Below are 25853 nucleotides of genomic sequence, written 5' to 3' on the forward strand. Positions count from 1 at the left end.
TTTGTCACTGATGCAAGGCATTTTCTTCGGTCCCCGAGGTAGAGGTAACGTAATAGCCATTCAGCAGGATTTCTATTTTTGGTGCATCCAATTAAGCCTACTTTTGTCCATGCCCTGAGGATAAACTTTGATTTTGTAGATCTCTTTCCTTTCCTTGTAAACAAAATAGTCTGGTCTGAATGCAACGGGAAAAGGCCGACCGCCGAGCTTCGGCGCCCCTATGCAAAAGAAATATAGAGTCGGCTCAAAATGATTGATTCGCTTGATCATCTGTGTACACTTGCGCCGAGGTGACACTCATGCGTCCAAGCTGATATTTTGTATATATACGGATGATAACAAAGGGTGTCTTGATACATCTCCTGCTCATCAACAACGTCGCAACAATTATAAAGACACTCAATTGATCAAGAAGCGAGCTTGATTTCTCCTTCAATTGACCATCGAACACACCATTGTCACGTACCCTCGCGACACGATCGAGAGTAAATAAACAAACAGCTGCTCCGATCCAATGGCTACCACCAGTGTGGACCATCATTCCACCTCCAACATGCCTTCTCCCACAACCACCATACATTCAGACACTGATGCTCACTCAGTCGTCAAACAGCCAACATCTGCCCCTACCCCTGCGGCGAACGGTAACGGTCTACCCAAGACCGATACAACCAGCAGTCAAGCTAGTTCTCATGATCGAGAAAAGGGCGGTAAGCCCAAGAAAGAACACAAGAACCGTGCACCACCCACAGGAGTATCCGCCGCTCATGTACCTATGGAACTACCGAAATGGAGGTTCTGGGCCATCTTCGTCTCCCTGATGGTCTGTATCTTCCTTTTCGCCTTGGATCAACTGATCGTCGCTACTGCTATTCCTAAAATCACTGCCGAATTCAACTCTCTTACCAAATTGTCATGGCTGGCTTCCGGTTTCTTGTGAGTGAAATTCGTCTGAACCCCATCTTTACCCGGTCATAACGCATCCAGCACTATATCATTAGCTGACATTTCCTTCTTTTCCCTATAGCCTCACTTTACTCGGTTTCAACTTGCTCTACTCCCAATGGATGAACATCTTCCCCTCGAAACACGTCATGATGTTCGCTGTCTTCATCTTCGAGATTGGGTCCCTGGTCTGCGGTGTTGCCCCCAATATGGATGTCCTGATCTTAGGAAGAGCCTTAGCTGGACTAGGTGCTGCCGGTATCTTCAGTGGTGGTATGATCATCATCGCCGAGATGACTTCTTTACATAATCGAGCTCAGTACTTCGCTCTTTTCGGTGTCTGGTGAGTGACCCATTCGTACTTCTCCAGTCACTCAATATCTTTGTAGCGTTCCTTGCATAGCTGACATTCATGGTTGATTGTCTAGTTTCGCCATCGCCTCAGTCATTGGACCTCTTTTGGGAGGTGCCTTCGCCGATCACGTCTCCTGGAGATGGTGTTTCTACATCAACTTGCCCTTCGGAGGTGTCGCCATCGCCTGTATCGCATTCTTCCAACCTACTAGACCACCCTTGGGACGGGAGAAGGGATACGAGGGATACTCCAAGAAGATGTTTTGGCAAGTCGTCAAGTGTGATTGGGGAGGCATGATCATCGCTATGGGCTGGGCTATCTCGTTCATCCTTTTCACCCAATGGGGAGGAGTCACGAAATCATGGAAGAACGGAGGCGTTATTGTCTGCATCGTTCTCTCGGTCGTCCTCGTCCCTGTCTTCGTCGCCTACGAGATGTTCATTGGATCGGATAATCAAATGTTCAAACTTCGATTACTCAAGCGAAGAAACGTCATGTAAGTCAACTCATCCCATCCCCCCTTTATTTTTCGGTGGTGTGACCATCTGCTGACGAATTTGGCTGTCATAGTGGAGCATCCATGGTCTGCTTCTGTGTCTTCGGTGTATTCATGATCTTGGTCTACTACCTTTCAATCACCTACCAAGCCGTATACCACACCTCGGCCACCGCAGCCGGTGTCAAGCTTTTACCGCTTATCTTGGTTCAGGTCGCCGCTTTGATCGTATCCTCAAGAATCATCCCAAAGATCGGTCGATTTAAGCCAGTCATCATCTGCGGTCCCATCTTACTCGCCATCTCTTCCGGTCTCTTCTACACCATCAAGCCTTCCACTCCCATGGCCCACTTGTACGGCTTCCAAGTCATCTTGGGTGTCGGTATTGGTTGTTGTCTTCAGAATGTCATGATCTCTGTCCAACATGAATTGCGAAGAGAACCATGGTTGATCTCCCTCGGTACCGGTATGACCGTTTTCAGTGAGTGTTTTTGTTTTCTTCGTCATGCATCGCACTCGAGAGCTCTCGCTGATACGGTTCATTCATAGTTGGTTTCGCTGGACGAATCGTCGCTCTCTCGATGGGAGGAAGCGTATTCGAGAACATGATCCAACGACATCTCAGATCTTCCGTACCCGGAATCACCGAGACCATCGTCATGGCAGTAGTCAACGACGCCACGGCCGTTTGGACCTACGTACCGGACGAGATGAGGCCTGCAGTCTTAGCGGCCTACACGAAGACACTCTCTCAAGTGTACATCATCGGTTTACCTCTGGCCATTGTCGCTTTGGCAGGAGCGTTGATCTTGAAGAACGATAAGATCGCTACCAAGGAGGAAGAGGAGGCTGCCAAGCAATCTGCCAAGGAGAAAGACGCGTTGGAAGCTAAGAAGGAAGAGGAATTGGCGGTTGCCACTGCTCAAGTCGGTGATGCCCAGGGTGCTATCGATGCTTCTCTGCCTGCGGGTGAAAGACAAGTTGATGGTGCTGCTGTGTTAGCTGAGAAGGAGGGTCGAAGTGCGGTCTAGATCACCTCGTATGTAATGTTCGAATAGTAGCTTAGTACAGTTCTAAATATAGATTACCTCTTTTAACGGACACTCGGTCTGTCTAATATTTATGAATATAATGATCAAAGCAAGTTCAGGAAATGATTCTGCGGTCTTCCAACAATGCCTGTCTCAGCGTCATTTGGGCCAGAATGCAACTTCGGATTGCCGACTGTCTCAGCTTTTCTTGACGAAAGGAATAGACCAAAATGTGGCTCAAAGCATGAACAGCATTGTCGCTGCAACCAAGACAGTTGCAAACGAGGTTCTCCCTACTTCTGCGGTTGCGGACATTTTTACCGATCCAAACGTGACCTAAACATACAGTACAGTAAGTCGTAATCAGCCTGCTCCGCCTACTATGGAACAATCTTCCTGATGGCTGTACCACATACATGATCGTGCTCAAGATCTGTCTCTATCGCGCTCTAGCGTTCGGTTGTCTGCGCTGCGCGAGCGTCAGGTTGATGGAGAACCTTTGACAAAGTCACAGCGTCATTGTATCCTCAAAGGAGGGAGCATGGTTTGGCGGAGACGCTTGCGATTATGCGTCACCAACCATCAGCATAAGCCACAGTACAGCATTGTTCTTTTCGACTGACCACACCGCTTATCTCCTCTCTCTAAGAGTCAACCACCTCGACACTACGACTCAAGCGATTCGTTATCCATCTATTCTTTTCTGAGGCCAACAACCCAATCAACTCATTATGTCTGAGCGTGACACCGCCTCGCCATCGAAACCCGCATTGCGCGCTTCATGGCATCTGTGGTGCAGGGTGACCCATACTCACGATGGGTTGCTCGAACGTGGCGAATCTGGCGAGCCGTCATATCGCGTTCCTGCTTGGCAAGATATCACCGTGATAACAATTGCTGGAGGGCCGATTTCTCATCTGCATGAAGAAATCGCCGTCGTTCCAGAGATTGCCTCCAGATCCATAGACGCCTGTGTGAGTGTGACATTTCTCTTATTCTACGCGGCGATTATGACCTATGGATCATGGATGACCTGATACCAGCCTGAACAGAGTCAGTGCACCCGTCAGAACTATGGCCCACATCGCCTTACGATCGGTGAGGGAAGCCGAACGATGGTATATGATGATCTGGATTATACTTGCCAGCATTGCGGCGAGACAAATTACGCAGAAGGCATTGTCACGACCGAGATCGCAGACAACGGGAGTAATGGCCTACTATCTGATCACCCTGGAGTGTCGCTAGCAGAGGACTTGGAAGGTGTCCAAGATCAATGTCAGGCATGTGGCGCTTTGAGCAATATCGTCACTGTCGCAGCGGACAGCACTAAATCATCGTGAAATTCTATAGGTATTAGTGATGAGGTCAGGCAGAAATGACCATCCTGAGCGCGGCTTTTGGAAGTCTGGCAGTGACGCGACATACAGTACGTGACAAGCTCTGCGACAACAGGGTGATACAGTATGCATTTTGAAGTCTTTCACAGTACGGGGGCGGAAGACTTCAGGTTCATTCTCGGGTTGTCTGCCACCCCCCCGCACAAAGGTGACAGTTGGGCGCCATGCCAGGTCCTTGCGCAACCTCAAAGTGCTCGTGGAGTGCTCACACACATATCAGTTTATCAGTGCTTGAAGTAACAATTGAGAGAAGCAAGCCTCCGCCTGCGCCGATGAACACGGCATGGAGAGAACCTTTGTGGAGCACCTTGCTTTATGTGAGTCGTCATAGCTCGGAACCTCAAATACTATAGCGCGATCCAGGCAAGAGAATTCCGCAGATAACAAAAGATACAGCGAAAAGCATCTCACATCGATGCTTCGTTCAGATTCTGGTATTCAAAGGATCTGCAAATGCCCGAGAGCGGACTTTCACTCGACTCGATTTTAGTACAGCCAGCTTTTCGTGATTGTGCAGTGAGAAAGCGTTCATGGGACCTCTTTATATAATGCTTTTCCATCCGCAATCAGCCTTGTGCCGATCCATCTTGTCTCGCACATCCTTCGAGCTCTAAGCAAATTTGTACTGCTTACAATGTCCGTTACTTATGGGTCTTCCTCAGACAATGCCACCGCCTCCGGGCACCCCGAGATCGATATGAAGGTGGTCTGCTCATTCAATTTGTAAGTCTTCCGTTCTTCATGTCGCATTTGGAGCGACCTCATACATGTCATTATTCCTCGGATCTGCTCTTCTTGACTCGATGAACTTTCAGGATCGACCGCTCAAGCACCTCTGCAGCTTACAAGATCAAGAAGTCGCTTTACGATGAGATTGATGTACCCAAAATCTGGACTCGCATCCAAAAGGCCCTCAACCAGACTAACTCTCGCGACGTAAGTACTGTACGAGCTTCAATCCACGCAGTCATACACCATACAAGCCAAATATGGGAATGAACGCTTACGTGCATTTTATCGCCAATCGCAGCGAACTCAACAGACAAATCAGGCACCTACATCTACGAGCATACAGTTCAGTGGCAAGCATCTGTACTACACCGATGTGGAAGGTAAATCCTTTGGATTCCTCCCTGACACCAATGGTCGAGGCTCCCTGTGGACCAGCCATCTTTACAGCACAACTCCCGCGCACTTGCTGGTTGCAAATGCGGGGTCATTCAACCCGTCTCCACAGTCTGTGGTCTATGGCGGGCAGCAGTATCCTTTCGCAGATATTGGACAATGGGTTGCAGACGACACTGAGAGTAGAAAACAACAAGCGGAGAGCGCTGCACGAGATCGTCAATACAGAAGACAGATGGAAGCTAGTGGGTATCACAGATGATCAGTACTTCACAACGACAGCGACACAGCTCTTGGTCTACATCTTAGAGCCTGATCCTTCATCGTGACCCCGTTGTAGTGGAAGCAGTTGACATCTAGGTGGGATGACATGCATAGGACTTCTGTTGCAACCCATGAAGAAATACCGCAGGTATATCACCCTTGGCACGCCCGATATGCGAAGCAATCTGGTGGCGGTGCAACAGTACCACTGCATCAGCGCCACAAGGCTGCCCCTGCGTTCCAATTTTCCAGAGACTTGCCAACTGAAAGGAAGTCCACCCCTATATCGGGCTCTCGCATGGCATCATAGCAGAAAGTACTCCACATGATGACGATCAGAGCTTCGCATTAGGAAGACCCCTTCAGTGGCGAGTGTCTTAGAGTACAAGAACCAATTCTTAATGCACCGACAAATTCCCCATTCCAGCCTTTCCCCTTCATCGCCGCTTTCCTGTTTGTTTTGGCCACTGAACTTGATATCACAAGATGTCCACTGCCACTAAATCGACCCGCTTGGGTAACAGGACCGTTGTCTTCCATAGCACCCCGCGCGATCTCACCGTGCAGGACCTGTCGGGCCAGCCGACAGTCAGAATCAGTTTCACTGGGAGTATCGTCCATGATCACGGCACCGCTGTTAGCGCCGCCAACCCGGACGACTTCACCACCGGTGGGACGTCTCAAACGGTCTCCTTCGATAACCGCATTCATGTGTCCGAGCTCCTGGAAGGTCATGACCAGCATGCTGTAACGGCTCCGTTCCGATGGGGGAATGTAATCAAGGCCCTTCAGAAGAAGTCACGAGAAGACTGCGTGAGTGATCCGCACATGAGTGTATCAATTCCTCTACAGTGTCTACCTGCAAATAGCTGTTTCGCTTACGTGTCGCATTGACTGTCAACAGAAGACGTGCTCAAAGTTACCAGAAGGTGAAACGTTGAGTTCATCCAATATCAGAACTGAGAGAGCGACCGCCGCTTTCGAAACCACCGACGCACTCATGCAGTGTTCTGAAGGCGACATTCAGCGAGCACCCGGTACTATCAGCATCGATTGCCCAATGGACAATTTGCCCGAATGGGAAGAAGAGCAAATCACCTATGCCATCGCTGTGGCGGCCCTAAGTGGAGATTACCCATGCCCCGGATCGGGATGTGACGGACCTCAACACATGCATGTCATCAACGATGCAAGAATCCCGGATGAGCTGCAGGAATACTTCATCTGACCTTGCCGCCGGGTTCTTGCTAATTCCTCTCTGAGTGTATGGAGGAGTGGGCTTCGACTCCTATTTGATTAGCGATCACCATTTGTGAACGTGAGATGCCATGCATGATCTAAACGCACTTGCCGTTGCCGTTGATCTTCTGGCGTGAGTCAGAGAGTGATTTCATATTCGCATGTTGAGCGCCACAACCCTCCGGCATATAAGGCTATTTTGCATTTTTGATGCTCCTCTCCGCTATCCTGTATCAGGTATTTAATGGCGATTATGGATCCTCTTCTCCTCAGTGATCCAATTTGGCGGATAGCAGTCCACACAGAAAGACAAGAAGTTTTCAATAGCATATTCTCGACAACAAAGGATTAACTGGTCTGACGTAGCATAGCCTTCCAACACAGGATCCGATTCATGATCTCTCCTGTCTGGAAGCGCTCACTGGGAATTCTGAAGCTACTTCACTACTTCACCTGATTGACTCGCACTATTAATGACTATACAGTATACCACAAACACTCGCCATCAACAGGTGCCAAACAGGATGACGACCAGACAAGACTTTTCGGCGACATGGTCCGCTCAATGTCAAGTTAATCATGATCATCGATCTCTGGATGATGAGCGATCGAGGCTTGGGCCTTCCGCGCCCTTACTCGTCAGCATTGAGGGGCGAACAGCCAATCCAAGCCAAAATATCTGGTTGTTGCGCCTTCTTACGGAGAAATCCATGGCAGACTGCGTGAGTGCGGCGCTTTCGACTGGTTTGGCTTTGAAACGACGGTAAGCAACTGACATTTGCAGGACCCAGCCACAATGTCGAGCGTCGAGAACCTTGCCAGATTCTATCACCATTACCCGAGGGCAAAGAACACACAATTTCCGAGGTCTTGCTTTCACCTGTGATCAGAATCACGAGACGAATTTTGCCGAAGGTTCGGCCACTATAGTCTTCCCACACGAGCAAACAATCGGACCCGATTTTGATCACCCCGCAATCTCATTCAAGGAGGATATGGCCGGCTTCAAGAGTCGATGCCTGTCCTGCTCTTCCCTCAATAGTATCAACTTTGGAGATTAGCGGTCCACTTTTTGCGAGTAGTACGTCGATCGAATCTTCCCGCGCTGCGCGCGTGGCATGAAGCTTGCTCTCCAGTATTGCCCTTCTGATCTGAGGTTATTGATCAGTCTTATACATGTATACACGATTCACAAGGCTGCTTAATCATAAAGACCCTCCCATTCGTCGGCGGCTTCGTCGTTGTTTGTATTTTCGCCAGCAGTCGGAAGAGGTACTTGAGCTGAAGCCTCCCTCTCCATCTCTTCTAAAGCCATCATCTCCTCCAAGTCAGCATCCATCGCATCTTCAGTGGCTGGCGGACGAGAGCCGAAAAGCGGTTCTGCACCAGGTGGCGTGGTATCGTCGTCTTGGGAAGCTGTTGGAGGGCTCACGCTGCGGTCGGATAAAGGAAGGGGAGAAGGTGAACGTGGTGGAGGGTAGAAAGCTTCTCTGTACCCCTTCAGTGCAGACTAAGGAGACAACATATCAGTCAAAACGATAACCTGACGTGAAAAGACAATGGCTACCATGATACTCACCTCCATCCTCCTTGAACGGCAGATCACTTCTACCCTGTTTATAGTATGCTGAAAATCGCCTTTGGGAAACATGCCGTGAGCCCACATTTGATACATGTTGAGCAAATTTTTCAGATCTTGCGACTAAAGTGGTCGTATAATCAATGGTCATTCTTTCATCATAGGTGTCATGCAAAGCGATAAAAGCATTTAAATCTCTACCGCTTGGCTGATTTTGTGGGATTCGACCGTCACCCCCGGTCAGTACTCACCTCGTACCCCTTGCCCTTGACTTTGAACCTCTTGGCTGCTCTGCACAATGCCGGTATGCCTCGATCGCTCGTCAGACTATATCGTGGCGAGATCAGCGAATGTAGCAATGTAGGAAGAGAGCATATTACACTGTACCCACCGGTCAGCGTCGATCTTAGCCATGACCCGTCTCTTCTTGCCTCCCTCCTGCTCATCATCATCATCCGCATTATCAGCAGCGTTGAGCGCTGCGAACGGATCTTCGAAATCTCCTAGCTGGTGAGTGGTGTATCCTTGGTCGTTTGCGATTGCTGCAGGACGACTTTGACCAGCTGAGGGCCGAACGGATAGCGAAGGTGATATGGACCTTGGTCGCGCTCGGGAACGAGATGGTGAGCCGAGCTCAGAAGGAGCACCAGGGGAAAAAAATAACGGATTTTGATCGTGCCTCTCCACAGCAGGTATGGAAGGGGATATAGGCGATGCTGAGCGTGAGGGTGAGCGTATAGGAGAACGAGGGGATGGTGCTTTGACAGGAGAGTTGAAAAGATCGTCCAACCTTGACATGGTCAGACGAAGAAAGTCGCGAAGAAACGGATCGACAAATGATATTTAGGGGATGGTCGTCAAAAGGAGCTTTTCCTGTTTGATAAGTAACGATGCTGTCCTTGGATTGTTGGCTCGAGCTCGATATTGTCTGACTGGCTGAGGTCTTCTACAGCTGCAGGTATGTAGAGATTTGTTTCAGATTTCGAAGTCAGGCAAGGCGAGCAAGAAAGTCAAAACTCAACACACGACGCGTCGCTGACTTCCACCCCGCGTTCGAACATTACAACTGCAGCACATTTGATCCCGTTGGCAGTTGCTTAATGTGCTGGATCCAAGAAAATCAGCAAGATGGCAAGCAAGCAAGCAAGCAGTCGCGCACCTGGTCCCAGCATGCATGGCAGAACATAGATGATGGCACACTGAATTGTCTGGAAGCGTTGCTCCTGACTATTATGACCAGTGCCGCGAGGACTGGGACGATGTATCATCGGACCGTTCATCGCGCGCCGGGGGTCTGACCGGAGACTTGAGGCGGAGCAGCGACGCAGCGGAACAACCGCATCACCTTCATGTATCGTTGTCATGTCGTTGATTTATTTGGGTACGCGATGCAATAAATTTCCCCCAAATGTACGAGACAAGAAGCTACTCCGGGGGGAAGGAAACGCTTGACTTCCATTCTTTCCTCGTGCTAGTGGCTCAATAGGCGACGTAATCGGCTACTAAATTGCCCCAAACCATATCTAATCTTTGTAATCCGCGTGTAAGATCAAGATTGGCTTAGTCATCATTTGTATTGAGTTACAATATTGGATCGCGGGAGCGTGGCAAGCAGTCCAAGTCTAAACAGGTATAAAGCTATTCCTTGATCGTCATCGAGGGAGCAGGCGCATCGATCCCACTTGCACAGTGTACATACCATACAATCACGCAATGATGTCTCGAAACCAGAAAACAGTACTCATCACTGGAGCCAACCGGGGGTAAGCCCAGATTCAATTTTATTTCATCACAGATCAAATGTGCTCACTGGGCTCTTGGACAGGTTGGGCTTTGGACTAACCAAGCTCTTCCTCTCGAGAGGCTACAAAGTAATTGCGGCCGTACGGGATATCTCGTCCATGGTAAAGCTCGACGGCGTGATTTTTGTAAAGATCGATGCCGAATCATTGACCGATCCCAAACAAGTGAATATTTTTGGGACTATCGACGCCGAAATCCCACAGCCATGGCTCAATTGTACGTACACCGTCTCGTTCTCAGGCAGTCGAGACACTCCAAGCCGAGTACGGTATAAAACATCTGGATATCGTGAGTTTCGTAGCAGACATGGCTTGTCACGACTATCTACTCACCGAATTCACCATGAATGGTGTGATCAGGTGATAGCCAACTCAGGAATATGTTCGGATCAAGACCCGATCTCCTCCATCGACCCCGAGTCCTTCACGCACCACTTCAACATCAATACTCGAGGCCCATTGACCTTGTTCCAAGCAGTCAGAGATCTGCTGATCCCCTCGAAAGGTGGAGCGGAGGGTAAATTTGTGGTGATTTCCTCAGCTTTGGGCAGCATAAGCTGGGAAGGGCATTATAAAGGTCAGACCACTTATGGGACCAGTAAAGCAGCTGTCAACTATCTAGTACGCATTCATTCCACTTCGTTCATCGGAGAATTCAGATTGATCATGACGTTTTCATGGTAGACAAGGAAGATCCACTTCGAAGAACCGGAGCTCATTGCATTCAACATCGATCCCGGTTACTTCGAATCGTAAGCTGGAACACCGCACCAGATGCCGATCACAAAGGAGCATGACCACCTAGGGCTAATTTTCTTATAGCGGTAATGGACAATATGCTGCAGCTTTCGTAGGCAGAAACCCGCCTCAAACAGTTGACGAGGTCGCACGTAAGTTTACACCCAAATCCGTCCAGCATGAGAAGCTAGCACATGCTCACTGGTAATTTGCTTCACCCAGCTCAAATAGTGGATGTGATCGAGAAAGCTACCAGAGCGCAGACTTCAGGTGCTCTCTGGACTTAGTGAGTGCTCTCAGAACTCGGACACAGCTATCTGTAGCTCGGTGCTGACTACGCGGCGCAGTAACGGTGAAAAGTCGGCTTGGTAAAGATCGCCCCGAGGGACGCACTTAATTGATAGATCACCTGAGATGCACAGTCCTCGAAATGACATGTCGGAGAGAGAACAGACAAAATGATACATGGCAATTCATACATACTTCAACACTTCATGCTGCGACTGAGCGATTTCCCTCAGCGGAAGGGGGATCATGCTGTGTCGATAGCGGATCAGACGACTCTGAGCGTTCCAGATTCTATGCGTGCTGCTTCTCACTGTCTGGCTTCTCGTCGTTCCAGCTAATGAGGTCTTCGTCGATCTTCATCATCTCCTCCTTCTCACCGATTTGCTCTTTCAACGCTCTCATCTTCTCGAGATTCTCTGCTGTGACGTTGGGCCACCATCTGAGGTGTTTCATTCGTATTAGCACTTGATCACAGAGACTTTTCCACGAAGTGTGAGTGGTTCTGACGATATGGTATGGATACTCACTTATCCTGATAAGCCAGCCATTCTCGTGAATTACCATTGATTACTGCAGTGATGAACATGCCCAAGGCAGTGACGGGCAACGCGTAGAACATAATCCCAATGATCGAGATCATCTGATTATACTCCTTTTGGCCGAAAGTGTAGGGAGCAGTAGCATGGAAGGTGATCACGCTAGCAATCAGGGCGACAAATCCTGCCGAAGTGATGGGTCTGTTGAAGCGAGGGACATCCCTCCTCGGAAGCGGAGCTTGTATCTCACCATTGGGCGCAATGGGTGGGTTGGAGAGATAGCTTGACGAGTTGAGGTATTCGAATCGGTGCGTTATAGCGAGCTAAATTCAGATATGGCAATTGACTTAGCGAAAGCCCTCTTGAGCAGAATTAGAGGGAATTCCTGACGAGGGAATGAGGACGTGTGATGTCCGACTTACCAAAGCAGCAGGAAGCATCATTCCCATACCGACATTGTACATCATGAACGCATCCATCACCCAGACCGGACCGATCGGTTCTTTCTGTTCGGTCTTGCCTGCGTTCTTGTTCGGGAACAAGTGGTTCAGTAAAGGTATAAGTACCGCAGCGATTGACTGACAATTATGTGACCGAATTAGCCAAAGGTCCCATTCTTCAATAACAAAATCAGAGCAGGACGCAGAAGAAACTCACGATCAAGCCAATGAGCAAAATCAAAACGAATCTAATTGTGAGTTTCACCAGGAACAGAGTCCCGGCAGAACTGACAACTTGGCTCAGAGCGATGATGAAACACAGCCACAGATTACCGAAATATCCCGTAGACAAGATGGCAATAGTTGTCAAGATCGATATAAGTCTTTGGAATTTCGGGGTGGTATAGTATGGTATTTCTGGTAATGGTAATTGCGTTTCCGGACTGGATGCGGAATTCTTCTCTTCTTCAGAAAGGTAGATCTGCTTCGAACTGTATGTGTATTTCGATTTCTCAATACTGCTCTTGATGATCGTGAGCTTGTCGATTCTTGGTCGAGGTAGTAAGGTCTTCATCGTCTGTCTCGTATGCATCAGCGACATGGCATCATACCAGAGCGACATTGAGACCGAAGGATAGCAAGGCGAGAAGTATGTCAATCTGAAGATCCAAGCTAGGGTGTAGATCGCGTAAGGTAATGACAATGATGCACTCACACTGAAGATACTGCCATGTATACTATAACTCGCCATAAGAAGCCAAACCGCATTCCTGATCGAAGTACTAGTGAATTTCGGGAGACCATAGACCAAAAAGACAGTGAAACCGGCTGTCAGGCTCAACAAGATGATGACAGGGAATAACTTCGAATCCAGCATCTTCCTCCACAGCGATTTTCTCTTAATGGTTGGGTTTAGCGTGTCTTTTCCATCACTAGCATTCTCAACGGTATCCTGGTCTTTGGGTTTCTTGTCATCTTCGTCATCGGTAGGAAGAGGCGTCGCAGTGGGGTTCGCTTCGGCATAATTTTTCATCGAAAGTATCACGATGTATGCCTATGCAGTAACAGCCACCGTTTGATCAGCTCAAGTGTTCGTCAAGAATGAAGCGTTACTCGCACCCCCTCATCCGGGAGCTTCAGATCCGGAGAAAACATACCTTGAGAGAACGGTGGCATGCCGCATAGGCACCCAGTATACAGAGCAGGTGAGTGAATACAGCCAACGATGTCATCTTGGAGTTTGGTTTCAATCTTCTCGCCTCTGTTGTATACCTATAGGATCGGATGGAGTGATTAGTTCTCGAGATGCAATGCGGGAGATGTTATTCAAGTAAACATGAGGATGAACGGAAATGACCGAGAGGTGTGGAGTACGATTAAGCTCGGTTAAGCGTATTTTCCTTTTCACCGCTTTTGCCCCTGGGCAGGTGACTTCCCCGCCTGCTACATCTTGGCATGACGCGGAATACCCAGAGGTATCTTATGCGTGACCACAAGGAAGACGGCCGTGAATTCCACACCAAAAAGATGTGCGTCCCCGTGCATACGGGGAAGTGTCTGAATCATCGAGGTAAAGGAGGATGCATTACAAGCAGAAATCTCAATTACGGATATACTCGAGTATAGAATGATGAAAACGTCTATTGTATTACGATTGATCTGATATGGTGTAGGAAGATATGCGTGAATTTCTATAATTACAAGTGGAGGCGATGAACAATGAGTCTACGGAAGAGCACATATTTTGTGAGATCAAGAGCAAAAATGAAGAAGCAGTTATGATGTGTTTAGGACATGACGAAACCGGAACCACCTCTTAAGATTCTAGCTGTAGATCTCCAGAAGAGGGCTTCCGCTCCATCCATTTCTCCCTCTTGTTTCGATAACCAGTATCTCATCCTCGCCACATCTCCACTAGTTGCGCCTTCCTTATCCTTCATCCTTCGGATCACAGTCTCCACCGCATCCTTCGCCGACGTCTTGGTATTCACATCCATCGATTCCGTGGTGACTGCACGGTGCCACCATGCTCTGACCAATAACATGACTGCTCGTTTTCCAGCTTCATCCGCCCTCCATGAGTTCGTCCTTCGATCGGCTAATTGCGCAGCTTGCGTACCTTCAATCAAGAAGGACCAACCTACTTCCCTTGCTGCCCATGTTGAATACACTTCGGCAGTAACCAATAACGAGGTCCTCTTTTCAGCCGCGACCGTCAATCGGGGTGCGAGCGAAGCCATGAACAAGGAGGAATAGGCGATAGCAGTGAGAGTTTCGTTTTTCGCTTTTGCCAATTGAGCGATCGGGAGGTCTGAGCCGTTAAGGACTGATAAGGCGAGTTTGTATTGCTTGACACCCCCTTCGAGTAACTGCCAGGCGGATCTAGCTAGTTCGGAAGAAGGGACTAAACCGGCAGCTTCATCCTCCGATCCAAGTGAGATGACAGACGCTTTTCGGTTCCAAGCTGAGATTCCATCTGGGCCTACAAGAGGTCCACCACCGCCGATCGAGGATATCCTTCGGGATCGAGGTTCGGGGCTAGACCCGAGACCTGGCAAAGTGGATACACTACCGAAACCCAAGGACGATCTTCGTCGTGCTCTACCACCGGTCAAACTGCCTGCTTCAGCTGCATTGGGTAGCCACGAACCCCTTCGACCGGTCTGAGGGATCGAGATGGAAGGGCGAGAACCCCTCATTCGACCTTGGTGGAAGTCCGAGATTTCAACGCCCTCAGACACAGCTCCAAGGATTGAACCTTTCCTTGATCCTTGTCCCTTAGATCCTGTAGACGAGGTTGATTCCCTTCTACCGATACTCTTAGGGTCAGAGTCCTTTCGCGGTGTGCCTTGACCGTCTGCTTCGTCTTCCTCATCTTCCTCTTGGATCGTTCGCGCGTCCAAACTACCATTCCGGGCGCTCATCCTTCTCGGTGTACCCATGGATGGCGTGGGAATCAGGGAGTTCTTTGATGTACTTCTTCTTCGGGGTCCTCGCTTCCTCCATACCAATCTGAGCAAGTTGGCGTATAATGTCTTAGCGTCTGCTAATTGTCTGATAGCTTCCCAAGCCAATGTGGCGGCCGCAGCGGCTTTGCTACCCTTTAATTTGGCAGCTCGTTCCCGACATTCGGTAGCTAGCATAGACATATCTTGGATCAACGCTCGGAAGTCGTCTTCGTCAAGATCGACACCAAGGTGGAAAGTGTGTCGGAGTCGTTCAAGGGACGAAGCACCGGAAGCAAGTTGAACCCGGGTGATCAAGTTGGCTGATGAGGTGGAGGACTTGATTCGGGCTGCTGCAGCTACTGTAGCCATGTTGGAGGCTTGATCGAGAGCTTGTTCGGCTAATTCGATGTGAAGGTCGACAAGGTTCAAATCGGTAGAGAGGGAAGATACGAAGACCGCTGCCGAAGAAAGGGAGAGAAACATTTCTGCCATCGCCGGACTTTGCTGGGCAGCCTCATTGGGTCCCAAGTCTCTCATCCTGTCCATCTTATCTCCAGCTACATCTTCTAGGTATTGTAAGGACTCTCGAGCTAATTGACCGATTTCACCGTCCCAGATAGCCCTCTCGTCTTCGATATTGTCATCTAGCTCATGCAACGTGGTAGCTAACAATCCGCAAGCTTGACCTAGAGTCTCTCTGGCTGTCAAGGATAGCGGAGCTAGTTTGACTAATTCTCGAAGGGTTGTGACGGCGTCTTTGAGTGACTGAGTAGCTACTCGTGGCGGTTGATAATTGGTTGCGAGGTTGATAAGGACTTTAGATCTGCCCAACATGGCCTTCTTGTCTTGCGGACGGAGTTCGATGGCGGAATGGAATAACTCGCTGGCACGATTCAGGTGGTGATAAGACTTCTCCGTGCCTACTTTGTATGTAGCGGATTTAGTGTCATGACCAAGTGCACCTGTAACAGAGCATCAATATAAGTATCAGAACGACGCTTGATTGATGGCTGGAAGCAGGACAACTCACCTTCCATACAAGCTTCGTACGTGTGATATCCCTTTTGCCCCTTGGTGGTGACACTGGAAGAAGGGGTGGGTTTGGGTGACTCCTCATCTAATGGGTCCATGGTAGCGAAACTTGGCTTGTTACGGATAATGGGCGGAGGGGGGACGGTGAAGTTGTCGACACGTCGAGGGGATGTAGGAGGGGTAGGCAGAAGGGTGTGATTGCCTGGAGATACGGATGCAGGTAGGCCGACGAATGGTTTTGGTGGGAAAGCGATATTGATCGAATGAGCGAGATCGTTGCCAGCGACTGACGCTCTAGGGGTGGGCCCACCGTTATGGCTGGGAGTCAGACTGTCGCCTGAGGTCGATCGCGACGAAAGGGAGTAGTCCTCAGCGAAGAGAGACGACCCTTTCGAAGTCGAGTTGGACATTGTTGCTGACATCGGCGTGGAGTTGTAGAAAGGCGAAGGCGAAGAAGGTCCACCACCAGGTGAAGGAGGATGATCACTTGGCATTATAAAGAGACAGGATGTCAAGATTCGTGGGAAGGAGATTTAAGACAATATGACGATTGGTGTGGGTGTGCCGGATAGTATGGACTGAATTGGTGCGAACGAGACGAGGCTAATCTTTGTTGGAGGAGGACGTTGGTGAAACAGACTCTACTAGAACGGTCCTGGATATCGATGTCGGATGACGAGATTTTACTCTGAGATAGACAAGAGCAGAGAGCGGTCAAAGGCAAAGCAATTACCGATTGACTTCACGTAATGGTATTATGTTATTCCCTGTGGGAAAATCTACCAGTCTCGGCTCGAGCTTGGGGGAATTTATCTTTCGAAATGGGCAACAAGTTGAACGTCGATCTTTGTCTCGATTAATTATTCAATGTCAACGTGATGGGCGCTGTTGGCTGCTGTCTGGAGGTTGGGCACAGCCATATACGTATGTGCTGGAGAACGATGAAATTTGAAGATGGGGAGCAGACGATCATGGGTGGTACGATCAGTCGAATCAATGTAATCTATGTGTAGTGGCTTGGCTTTACACACTCAAAAGTGAGACAAAACCGGTCGAATGAACTCACTGACTGATCTTCCTTTCCTATTTTTCCGTAGGACCAGTAGTGAGTACTTTCGTGTCACTCAGGGAATTTCTCATCAGCGCTATCTTAAGATGCTGCTTTCTGCTTCAGCCAGAGGGAGATGGCAAGACCAGATCACTCACAAAAGGAGATAAGGTGAGTCGCGATTTAAGGGCAAGTTGCCTGATGCGCACGTACTCAAACCGGATCACGGCAAAAGATCTGCAATCTACATACCACTTTCAGGGTTTATTCACTTTTTTTAGCTTTCCTCGGATCCAGGAACCGGGTTCGTTTGTGAATTCGCTTACCGTCTCCTTCTTCTCAGTCAGCTGGCGGTGGAGTACAGGGTCACCATTTGACAGCGGGATTTTTACTTAATACGGTTTACACTCGCTTCCGTGCCGCTTGTACCTTTGTCCAGGCGGTTGCTTTACAGAGCCTATCGAAACGTTCTTCATCAAACCCCTCGATCTGATGCACAAAGTCCACATGCACAATTGAAGAGTTGCTTCTCGGTATCTGAGTATGCGAAGCCCACAGCACGAGTACATCGCGTACGGAAACTTATCTAGCTTTGCAACGTGCGAACTTTGATCATGCTGAGAAGAATGGCCGGAAGAGGAAATTCATGAATGGTCACGATGGTCGAGCTATTCTTTTTCAAGCCACGAGATTTAATCAGTCTAAAGAATACCCTCTCAATCGGTTTCGCCATCTCACACTTATCGTGCCGTAAAAACCCTTCTCCAAATAAGGCGTGGACTCGTCTGAAGTGAGTTAGGCATCCGGACTGACCTCTTCAGACCGAGGTCACGTGAAGTAGACTACACGTGCACTTGCGGAGATAACCGCTTCGATTTGTTGTTGTTTTTGCCCCTTTACTGCCGAGCGATGATGAGGAGATGAAAGATGGCACATGACCGGATCATACTGCTAAGATCCCAATAGGGTTACCAGATAAAAAGTTGAAAGGCTTACCTTCCTTATGTAGTCAATGATCACTCCAGGATCCGTTGCGCGGGTCGCATACCTGAAAGGAAGTCAACTCAGCTTACAAGACACAGCATCTACTCTAGACGCTTGGACATCGATACGGCTGGATTCGCCACCCAAGGAAATACTGATCATGCCATTGTCTCCCGTCTCAGTAGCTGTTGGGACCACGATAGCCACAGCTATAGTAGTGATCGGTACCGGGTATGCATTCAAGAAAGTGAGTGTGTTATGGGGTCCGCTCGCCAACGGATCTGCCCTGCCATGATATGACGACTGACAGAGTGAGCTCTCGCTACCGGTAGTTCGTATATGATCCCCACATCTCTCATCACATAGAAGCTTTGATAGCGCACCATCAACATCATCATTCACAGTCGCAATCGCATGCACCGATACCCGCATCTGGTCCCAGGGGCGACAACGACCACGACGACGTCTCAATAGGAAGGGCGTCAACGTTGTACAGGGACCACACTTCGCTTAGGAGGCGTAATGTCAATCGCTCGAATTCCGGATCTGGCTCACACGAGTACGAGTACGAACTTCAAGGCCGCCTGAGCGCAAGCTCTAGACATGTTCTCCAGGATGAAACGGAGTATGGAGGAGCATCGAAGTATGAGTTAGACGAGAGTAGAATCAGTCTTTTAAGTCATCGTGACCATGATCGTCAGACCACCTTCAAGTCAAACAGGTTGATTGACTTGGATGAAAATGTCAGACCGGAATCTCCGCAGGACCGCGAGATACAAGAAGTCATCTTCAATCTGGCTCCTACTCCTTTACAAGGTCGTTCTGGCTCTTCGACACCGTCAACACTTAACCCATTCGTTTCTCCGCACGATTCTCGGCAGGTGACCGAGCCGAGATCGCTTGCGCCCGCTGATCGATTGGATCCGAGAACATCTTCGACATCATTCTCATTCTTGTCTCTCTCACAAGCCTCGTCGCCAGATCAGATATACCCTCATCTCCATTCCGGTGCCGAACAAGTCGATGCTCTAGTTGCGGATCCAGGTGAAGAAGGAGACGAGCAGGAAACGGGAACACCAACTATCGCAGACGATAACGAGCGTGCCGGCGACGGCAACGGTGACGGTGACGATGTGATTAGCATATCGGATAATGGGATGACCGAGTACCAAGATGCCGAAGCCTATACACCCATCTCTCGTGCACTCAGCAGAAACTCCATTTTCGATAGCGTCCCTTCACCCCGAGTGAACAACGCGGATCCGCTAGGCGAGATGGGCCTGAGTTATGTGCCGGTGGTACCGACTACTAGAGGTCCGATGAGTGTGATCAGTATGGACGGGTCCGAAAGTGAATGGGATGTCGTATCTGATGCTGGTCGATAAGGAGCATCAAAACCAACCGGTTTCTCAAATGGATTCAAATTCCTGGATCATCGATTCACCTTGTATTCTTCAAAATGCCGAGAGCCCTTGTCGTTGTAAATTCTTTGTACCTCTACAGCTCGCTGACTGAGCCAACGGAATTTTGATTGTTGTTGATATCGTTATGACCATTCGAGCGAATGTGGATCATAGGAATACTTCTTTGTTGTCCATTTTTGGATAAGATATACTTCAGGATATCATACATTTCCCACGTATTCCAGTATATACATGAAATATGCGAAGCCCTCCGGAGGGCCTATTTCCCGGTGGGATAATTTGAATCCAGGTCGATTGTCCATATACCTACGTCAAGCACACCAAAGTATGTGGATTAGCATCACGTTCCCCTTCGCGGGATTTGCAGGATTGAACGAGAAGGTGGGCTGTACCTTTTCCTGAAATGAGGTTGACCGAACGTGAAGCTGCAATGAAGAAAATCAGCGTATGAATCGAGCTGAGACGACGGAATGCAGTAGGGAAGAGCGATGACTTACTATACGAATTTGCTTCCTGGTCTCTTCCGTAAGACTCTGGTTCATTGACACTACAATCAGCATGGCTAATCTCCCCAACTCGTGTACGGAGGTTGACAGTTAATATTCACCTGATAGCTTCTGTGACTTCTTGCATACATGTCTTGACATCTTTTTCGTCTGGGTTCTGCCACATGACATCGTAATACGTCAACATCAATGAGAAATCGCGCATTCAGACCATCAAGACGATGACTCACCCAAGGATCGCCTTTCGTAGTCAACATTGCGCTAAACGGATCAGTAATCGTCAGATTGGGACCAGATTGTTCGCGAGAAATGAGGCTACTCGATCTCACTCCATCGTTCCTGTTCGGTGCATCTATGTGAGTCTGCCTAGTCTTTCGTACTGAAGTGAAATTTATGAGTGAAACAGGAGGGACACCACACACCTTTATCAACGACCAAATCGAATTCTTCATCCTGGAAACCGAGATTCAGTATATCCATCTCGAGCCATTTCATATTGGGCCTGGCGGTATGTCTTTCTCTCATTTGATCTATGACTATCTTGGAGTACTACACACAGTAATAGCGAGACTCATGATCAGCTCAATATTTCTGGATTGCCCCATGATACGTATGGAGGGTGATCACTCACATCGATATTGACGATATTCTCCCATCCATTATCGTAAAGCACCTCTCCGAGAGCAGAGTTCCCGCATCCCAGAGTCAATATACGAGTCTCTTTACCCTTTCCCTTCCCGTTGTTATCGTTCCCGCTGCTTGATGTGAGCTGCTCAAATAGCGGTAAGAGGTATGTAGGCGATAGAAACCAGTCGAAGGTTGTGCCGTCCGCTTCGCTGCATCGCAGGGCGCCCAATGTTAGCCAACGGCTCCGAGGCATTGAACACACATGAGGGAGACATACTTGGCATATCGCTGTTCCCTATATATGATCAGTACGAAAGAGACTGAATTAGCGCTTTGGCACTTGATCCTTCGTCGGAGAAAGGCATAATCGAGGCGTACCAGTATTCGTGCGTCCCGTAGCCCTCATTAGTAGGCGGTAGATTAGCTTCAGCACTAGAAGGCATAATGCTCGGCTGACCCAGGAGATTGTCCAAGTCCGCAACAGATTTCGCAACGAGATTTGAACATAGCTGAACTGAACGCTCGGAAACACAACTTCTTCGATCATTTACGTAAGTTGGAATAGGGATGGCACGGTTAACCGGAACCTCACCGAGCGGATCGTGTAATCTTGATATCTGTTCAACCAAACCAAATGCATTGTATCTTTCTTCAGAGTAGTTTAAGAATAGGTTTCGCACAAACGAACTCCGTAGTCCGACAGTCACACGAAGCGAAATCGGTAACTAGAACTGGGTCATACCGTCACAGAAGCTGTGTGCAATCGAAGAAGAAGCCAGAACTGCCCTGCCTACTGAAATCAAATGTCAAGCACCAACCCGGTACATTCCTCGACCAACCTCTTTCGCCGGTTATCATGGCAATCCTCCGTGTCGATATCGATACGTATAGCAGACGGAGAACCAGGTGCAGGTATAGGTGTAGATAAATACTTTGTGAGTGCAAATTCCTGTCTGCCTAGGCATTTCTGCTTTTGTTCCCCCGGCAGTCAGCCTGTACACGACACTGATCAATTGCTGGATTTCCATTTGCGCAGATCCAAGCGCCGCGGTATTCCTATCTGCCTCTGCTCATACCTGAGATCCGAGAGAACCTGGTAGAGATAGCGTTAGATGAGAAGCAGCTAGAAGAGACAGACGAGAAGGATTGGTGGTTCGAGGAAGAACCAGACGAAGAACCTGGTGGTTTTACAGGTCAAGGCGCTTGTAGATGGTATGTCTAGCCCTTTTCCTGTATCCTTCTGGATTACCTGACTCTTGAGACAGCACGATACTCATACTCCCTGCTTGACGTGAATATAGGCACTGGCCCATAGACCTCATTTCATTACACTCCTATATCTCTCGTCCGCGTTCACCACCTTCTTCTTCGGCCTCATCATCTTCGTCATCATCGATACCCATAGCGGAACCCAGACAATTGAAGCTATTACTGCATCTTTCGAAACCGCCGACAGACAGACTGCTTATGCCGAACAGTATCGAGAACTGCAAGACGCGATGGCTGAACGAGACCAAGGAAGCTGATTTTGCCAGATGGCGAAATACCAATAAAGTGACTAGTCTGAGGAAAGGCGATCTCGATAATGGGTGGGACGGTATTGTCCAAGGTATGTCCACGATCGAAGACCAACTTCTGCTTCGCGTCAATATTCATCTGATTGTTCGGAACTCGCAGATGACTACGATTTGTACCTGAGGATGGCTTCGAGAGTACTGCCATTACCGATAGCTCCGCCCTCGAATAATGTAACTTCTCCTCAACCGTCCAGACCACCTTCCACCGACCCCTCAGGATCGTCCGTCAAGCCTGAATCAGCATATTCGACAAGGGGTATACCCATCAAGCTGTATCTACCGGACAACGCGCCTGTAATACAAGAAGTCATACCGCCTATAGGGACGGACGGTGAGTCTGAGTTCAGCTTATCGTTCGATTACGCAAAGCCTCAATTACTAAGATAGCGAGACTTGTCTTGATAGGCAAACCTACCACACTCTTGTCTGTCCTGCGTCAGCATCTACATCTGCTTTTCCCGTCTCGCCCGCAAGACCCTTACACATTGGCGTTCCCGATAGCTCAAGGAATACTGATACCGGAACACTCGGAGGTAGCTTGGCTGGCAGCTTGCATGTGCGGCGCGGACGGATGGCTGAGGATAGGTATCTGTTTGAGGGCGACGTGAGAGCCCGATCGCGGGAAGACGCACGCTGACAAGATGATATATCTGTATAATGCGCGCGGGTTTTAACGTAGCAATGCGTAATGCGCATTTAGTGCATTTATCGCTTCTATGTTTCTATATCTCTACTGAATGATCAAAGCACTGACTTTCTATCGCTACAACTACCGAACCCTACTACTGATTGCAACAATTCAACCACTACTATCGCAACATATCAATCCACTGCTGTCTCAAATCACTACTACTTTTACCACTCAGCCGTCCTTCACCCAACGGCTTGCTTACAATTTCCCGCCGTTCTCCTCGTTGACCAAGACATATCTGTATCGAGCATTCCCAGCAATCATAGACGGCACAGCTTCGTTGATCTTGTTCATCGACCATCGTTGGATCCACGACTTGACCTTCTTCTCAGCTACCAAAGCAAGCATGTCCTTGAGGGTCTGAGGAGAGGCGATCAAGGATCCACCGACGTGGACGTTACCGAAGATCAAAGCCATCGGCGAGATGTCTGAGAGTTTACCGGTCTCGGGTACACCGACCAAGATGAAGTTACCGCCTGGTCGCAGGAGGGACAAGTAGGCAGTCATGTTCATGTCTGGGGCATCTGCGATCACGATTCAATTTCCCCATCAGTACACATCGTCTCGCTAGTATTATTGTTCGTTGGTTTGTGGCCAAATTCGCACTCACTGGAAGTACAGATGATCAAATCAAGAGATCTTTCGTGGCCCTTGAAAGCCTTTGCTTCGTCATCGCCAGTGATCAAGAAATGCTTGGCACCCAGCTCTTCGGCATCTTTCTGCTTTCGCGCAGAGTGGGAGATGACAGTGACGTCGGCTCCGAGGGCGGTGGCTATAGTCGAGTGAGGTCAACTGATTGATTCCTGTTGATGCTCACAACTGAATGCGGCATGGCGTCGAATCAAAGAGGAAGGGAGGGATAGGGAAGAAGGCGGAAGGAGGGGAAGCGCAACTTACCAAGTGTGACACCGAAATGACCTAATCCACCAAGACCGATGATACCGACGTTCTTAGCTTCTTTACCCGCACCGAATTGCACGAGAGGCGAGTAGACGGTTCCACCTCCACAAAGCAAGGGAGCGGCTTCCGCGGGGTCGAGTCCGGCAGGAATGGGGATAGCGAAGTGGGAAGGACCTCTCCAGTAATTGGCGTATCCTCCGTAGGATTTTGAGCCCTCGGACGATCGGTAGAATTTACCATTGTACGTGCCGACCATTCCGGTGGAACAGTAATTCTCCATGTCTGCGAGAATAGCGAATTCAAATCGACCGATATCGTCAGTCATGCCAGGCGATTCGGAAGAGAGGGGATAACACATCATGTTAAGCCGGTGAGATGGATGGAACTGAAAGGAAAGACAGAAGGCAAAGAACAGGATAGCTCGCTCACCTTTGTTACAGTAATGACATTTCAAACATGAATCGCATTGAGCTCCCACTCCGACAATATCACCCATCTTGATACCGTTCTTGGTACTTGATCCTACTCTGACGACTTCTCCAACGATCTCGTGCCCGACCACTTGGGGCCACATGTCCTTGAGCTCCCCCCACCCTTCAGAAAGGGTTGAGATGTCCGAAGCGCAGATACCGCAGTAGAGGATCTTGACTATGTACACAATCATTCAGTACAACAACGTCAACATCAGCACTTCATTGAAATCACAGGCCCATAACGATGGCGATCGATAGTTTGCCACAAGTAGATGAGGACCAGACTCACGATCAACATCATCTTCAGCGAATTGCTTGGGTTCGTACTCGATGAACTTCAAATTACCCTCCACGGACTCAGGACCGTATCCTGCCCATCCTTGGAATTTGTAGTCGGTAGAAGCTGACATCGTTGTAATAAGTGGTGAATGGGAGTTCTAAGTTGAGGTGTATTTAGTTGATTAGTAGACTGGACTAGACTTGAGTGGTAAGTCGATCAATTATAATTTACGCAGAGGCAAGAGGCAAATATTCATAACAATCTTCGAATCATCAAGCCCATCTATATATACGAGCACTATTCGCCTACAGAGCCCGAAGAAATTTTCTTCCGTCAAGTAGACATTAATCATCAATCGCCAACGATGGAACAAGCCTCTCTGATCCTTTCCTTCTTTCTGGCTTATCTTCCTCATGCTCAAACAGATCCCTCCACTTCTGTCATCGGGTCATGTCATCATAATCACATAAAACTGCGACTTCTGTATCCTCTGTAAGTAAGCAGGCTTGCTCCTGCCCTTGAAAGTCGGGAAAGACTTGACCGCCTCCACTTAGTCCCATATCTGATTGAGCGAGCCTCGCTTGTCGCTTGTCGCTCGAAAAGGGATAAACATCTCGGCTTTGGCCTTCGGCTGGGGGGTGGGCTACAGTATGATAATGCAATGCGATCGTGCAAGCAATGGCGGCACATGCCAGAGGAAATAACGCCAGGTATATCGAAAAGTTTCGGTTCGAATGCAGGTAAAAGGCAAAACAATCGAAATAACTAGTAACTAACCGATGATGATGATTGATGGCCATAGGCCGTGCGTTGATTCCCGAAATTCCCGGAATAACAGGCAAAATCACCGCTCAAGCGTACAAGTTGCGGCAATTGAGATCCCAATGACGTGACGGTGACGTTCCTCAAACGTGGGCTAGGGTGAAACTCCGTACTTGTCCGAAACGAAAATTTGGTACCGTCTCACATCACCAGCTCAGCACTGAACAGACGAAGAGATAGATAAAACCTCCACTCCACTCTTAGTTCATCCTGCTCACATAAGACGAAGCAGGTGGAGGTGTGCATACCAGAGTGGAGGGAATGAATGATCATCGATTCTTTCTCTGCAAATCTCGTGAGCCG

General features: G+C 48.9%; 12 protein-coding genes across 12 annotated transcripts; 6 read left to right on the plus strand and 6 right to left on the minus strand.

Moving 5' to 3' along the window:
- Positions 1-553: 553 nt before the first annotated feature.
- I303_101883 (uncharacterized protein) lies at positions 554-2827 on the plus strand (the record flags this gene model as incomplete). Its single annotated transcript, XM_018405329.2, has 5 exons — positions 554-936; positions 1028-1288; positions 1374-1796; positions 1871-2277; positions 2346-2827. The coding sequence occupies 5 exons, from the start codon at positions 554-556 to the stop codon at positions 2825-2827; spliced, it is 1956 nt and encodes a 651-aa protein (XP_018265610.2).
- A 2034-nt stretch (positions 2828-4861) lies between these two features.
- I303_101884 (uncharacterized protein) lies at positions 4862-5614 on the plus strand (the record flags this gene model as incomplete). The annotated part of the gene is made up of 3 exons (XM_018405328.1): positions 4862-4950; positions 5043-5163; positions 5258-5614. 3 exons carry the CDS (start codon positions 4862-4864, stop codon positions 5612-5614), a joined length of 567 nt encoding a protein of 188 aa, XP_018265609.1.
- Positions 5615-6102: 488 nt separating this feature from the next.
- Positions 6103-6844, plus strand: I303_101885 (uncharacterized protein; the record flags this gene model as incomplete). Its single annotated transcript, XM_018405327.1, has 2 exons — positions 6103-6429; positions 6521-6844. 2 exons carry the CDS (start codon positions 6103-6105, stop codon positions 6842-6844), a joined length of 651 nt encoding a protein of 216 aa, XP_018265608.1.
- Positions 6845-8056: 1212 nt separating this feature from the next.
- Positions 8057-9232, minus strand: I303_101886 (uncharacterized protein; the record flags this gene model as incomplete). The annotated part of the gene is made up of 4 exons (XM_018405326.1): positions 8057-8365; positions 8435-8557; positions 8686-8761; positions 8826-9232. 4 exons carry the CDS (start codon positions 9230-9232, stop codon positions 8057-8059), a joined length of 915 nt encoding a protein of 304 aa, XP_018265607.1.
- A 918-nt stretch (positions 9233-10150) lies between these two features.
- Positions 10151-11346, plus strand: I303_101887 (uncharacterized protein; the record flags this gene model as incomplete). The annotated part of the gene is made up of 8 exons (XM_065968433.1): positions 10151-10197; positions 10260-10401; positions 10478-10525; positions 10597-10857; positions 10921-10988; positions 11059-11126; positions 11197-11260; positions 11322-11346. The coding sequence occupies 8 exons, from the start codon at positions 10151-10153 to the stop codon at positions 11344-11346; spliced, it is 723 nt and encodes a 240-aa protein (XP_065824505.1).
- A 207-nt stretch (positions 11347-11553) lies between these two features.
- Positions 11554-13470, minus strand: I303_101888 (uncharacterized protein; the record flags this gene model as incomplete). The annotated part of the gene is made up of 6 exons (XM_018405324.1): positions 11554-11701; positions 11790-12121; positions 12221-12376; positions 12456-12815; positions 12954-13292; positions 13396-13470. The coding sequence occupies 6 exons, from the start codon at positions 13468-13470 to the stop codon at positions 11554-11556; spliced, it is 1410 nt and encodes a 469-aa protein (XP_018265605.1).
- A 555-nt stretch (positions 13471-14025) lies between these two features.
- I303_101889 (uncharacterized protein) lies at positions 14026-16712 on the minus strand (the record flags this gene model as incomplete). Its single annotated transcript, XM_018405323.1, has 2 exons — positions 14026-16148; positions 16217-16712. 2 exons carry the CDS (start codon positions 16710-16712, stop codon positions 14026-14028), a joined length of 2619 nt encoding a protein of 872 aa, XP_018265604.1.
- A 1566-nt stretch (positions 16713-18278) lies between these two features.
- On the plus strand, positions 18279-19635 carry I303_101890 (uncharacterized protein; the record flags this gene model as incomplete). Its single annotated transcript, XM_018405322.1, has 2 exons — positions 18279-18497; positions 18583-19635. The coding sequence occupies 2 exons, from the start codon at positions 18279-18281 to the stop codon at positions 19633-19635; spliced, it is 1272 nt and encodes a 423-aa protein (XP_018265603.1).
- A 239-nt stretch (positions 19636-19874) lies between these two features.
- I303_101891 (uncharacterized protein) lies at positions 19875-20437 on the minus strand (the record flags this gene model as incomplete). Its single annotated transcript, XM_065968434.1, has 5 exons — positions 19875-19980; positions 20067-20099; positions 20172-20207; positions 20282-20337; positions 20411-20437. 5 exons carry the CDS (start codon positions 20435-20437, stop codon positions 19875-19877), a joined length of 258 nt encoding a protein of 85 aa, XP_065824506.1.
- A 109-nt stretch (positions 20438-20546) lies between these two features.
- I303_101892 (uncharacterized protein) lies at positions 20547-21250 on the minus strand (the record flags this gene model as incomplete). Its single annotated transcript, XM_065968435.1, has 4 exons — positions 20547-20729; positions 20812-21016; positions 21085-21102; positions 21186-21250. 4 exons carry the CDS (start codon positions 21248-21250, stop codon positions 20547-20549), a joined length of 471 nt encoding a protein of 156 aa, XP_065824507.1.
- Positions 21251-21610: 360 nt separating this feature from the next.
- I303_101893 (uncharacterized protein) lies at positions 21611-22992 on the plus strand (the record flags this gene model as incomplete). The annotated part of the gene is made up of 5 exons (XM_018405320.1): positions 21611-21742; positions 21844-22019; positions 22109-22416; positions 22485-22715; positions 22790-22992. The coding sequence occupies 5 exons, from the start codon at positions 21611-21613 to the stop codon at positions 22990-22992; spliced, it is 1050 nt and encodes a 349-aa protein (XP_018265601.1).
- A 281-nt stretch (positions 22993-23273) lies between these two features.
- On the minus strand, positions 23274-24858 carry I303_101894 (uncharacterized protein; the record flags this gene model as incomplete). Its single annotated transcript, XM_018405319.1, has 5 exons — positions 23274-23599; positions 23686-23847; positions 23973-24257; positions 24405-24623; positions 24738-24858. The coding sequence occupies 5 exons, from the start codon at positions 24856-24858 to the stop codon at positions 23274-23276; spliced, it is 1113 nt and encodes a 370-aa protein (XP_018265600.1).
- Between the last annotated feature and the right edge of the window lie 995 nt (positions 24859-25853).

The sequence above is a fragment of the Kwoniella dejecticola genome, chromosome 2 (assembly GCF_000512565.2).
Source record: "Kwoniella dejecticola CBS 10117 chromosome 2, complete sequence".
Lineage (NCBI taxonomy): Eukaryota > Fungi > Basidiomycota > Tremellomycetes > Tremellales > Cryptococcaceae > Kwoniella > Kwoniella dejecticola.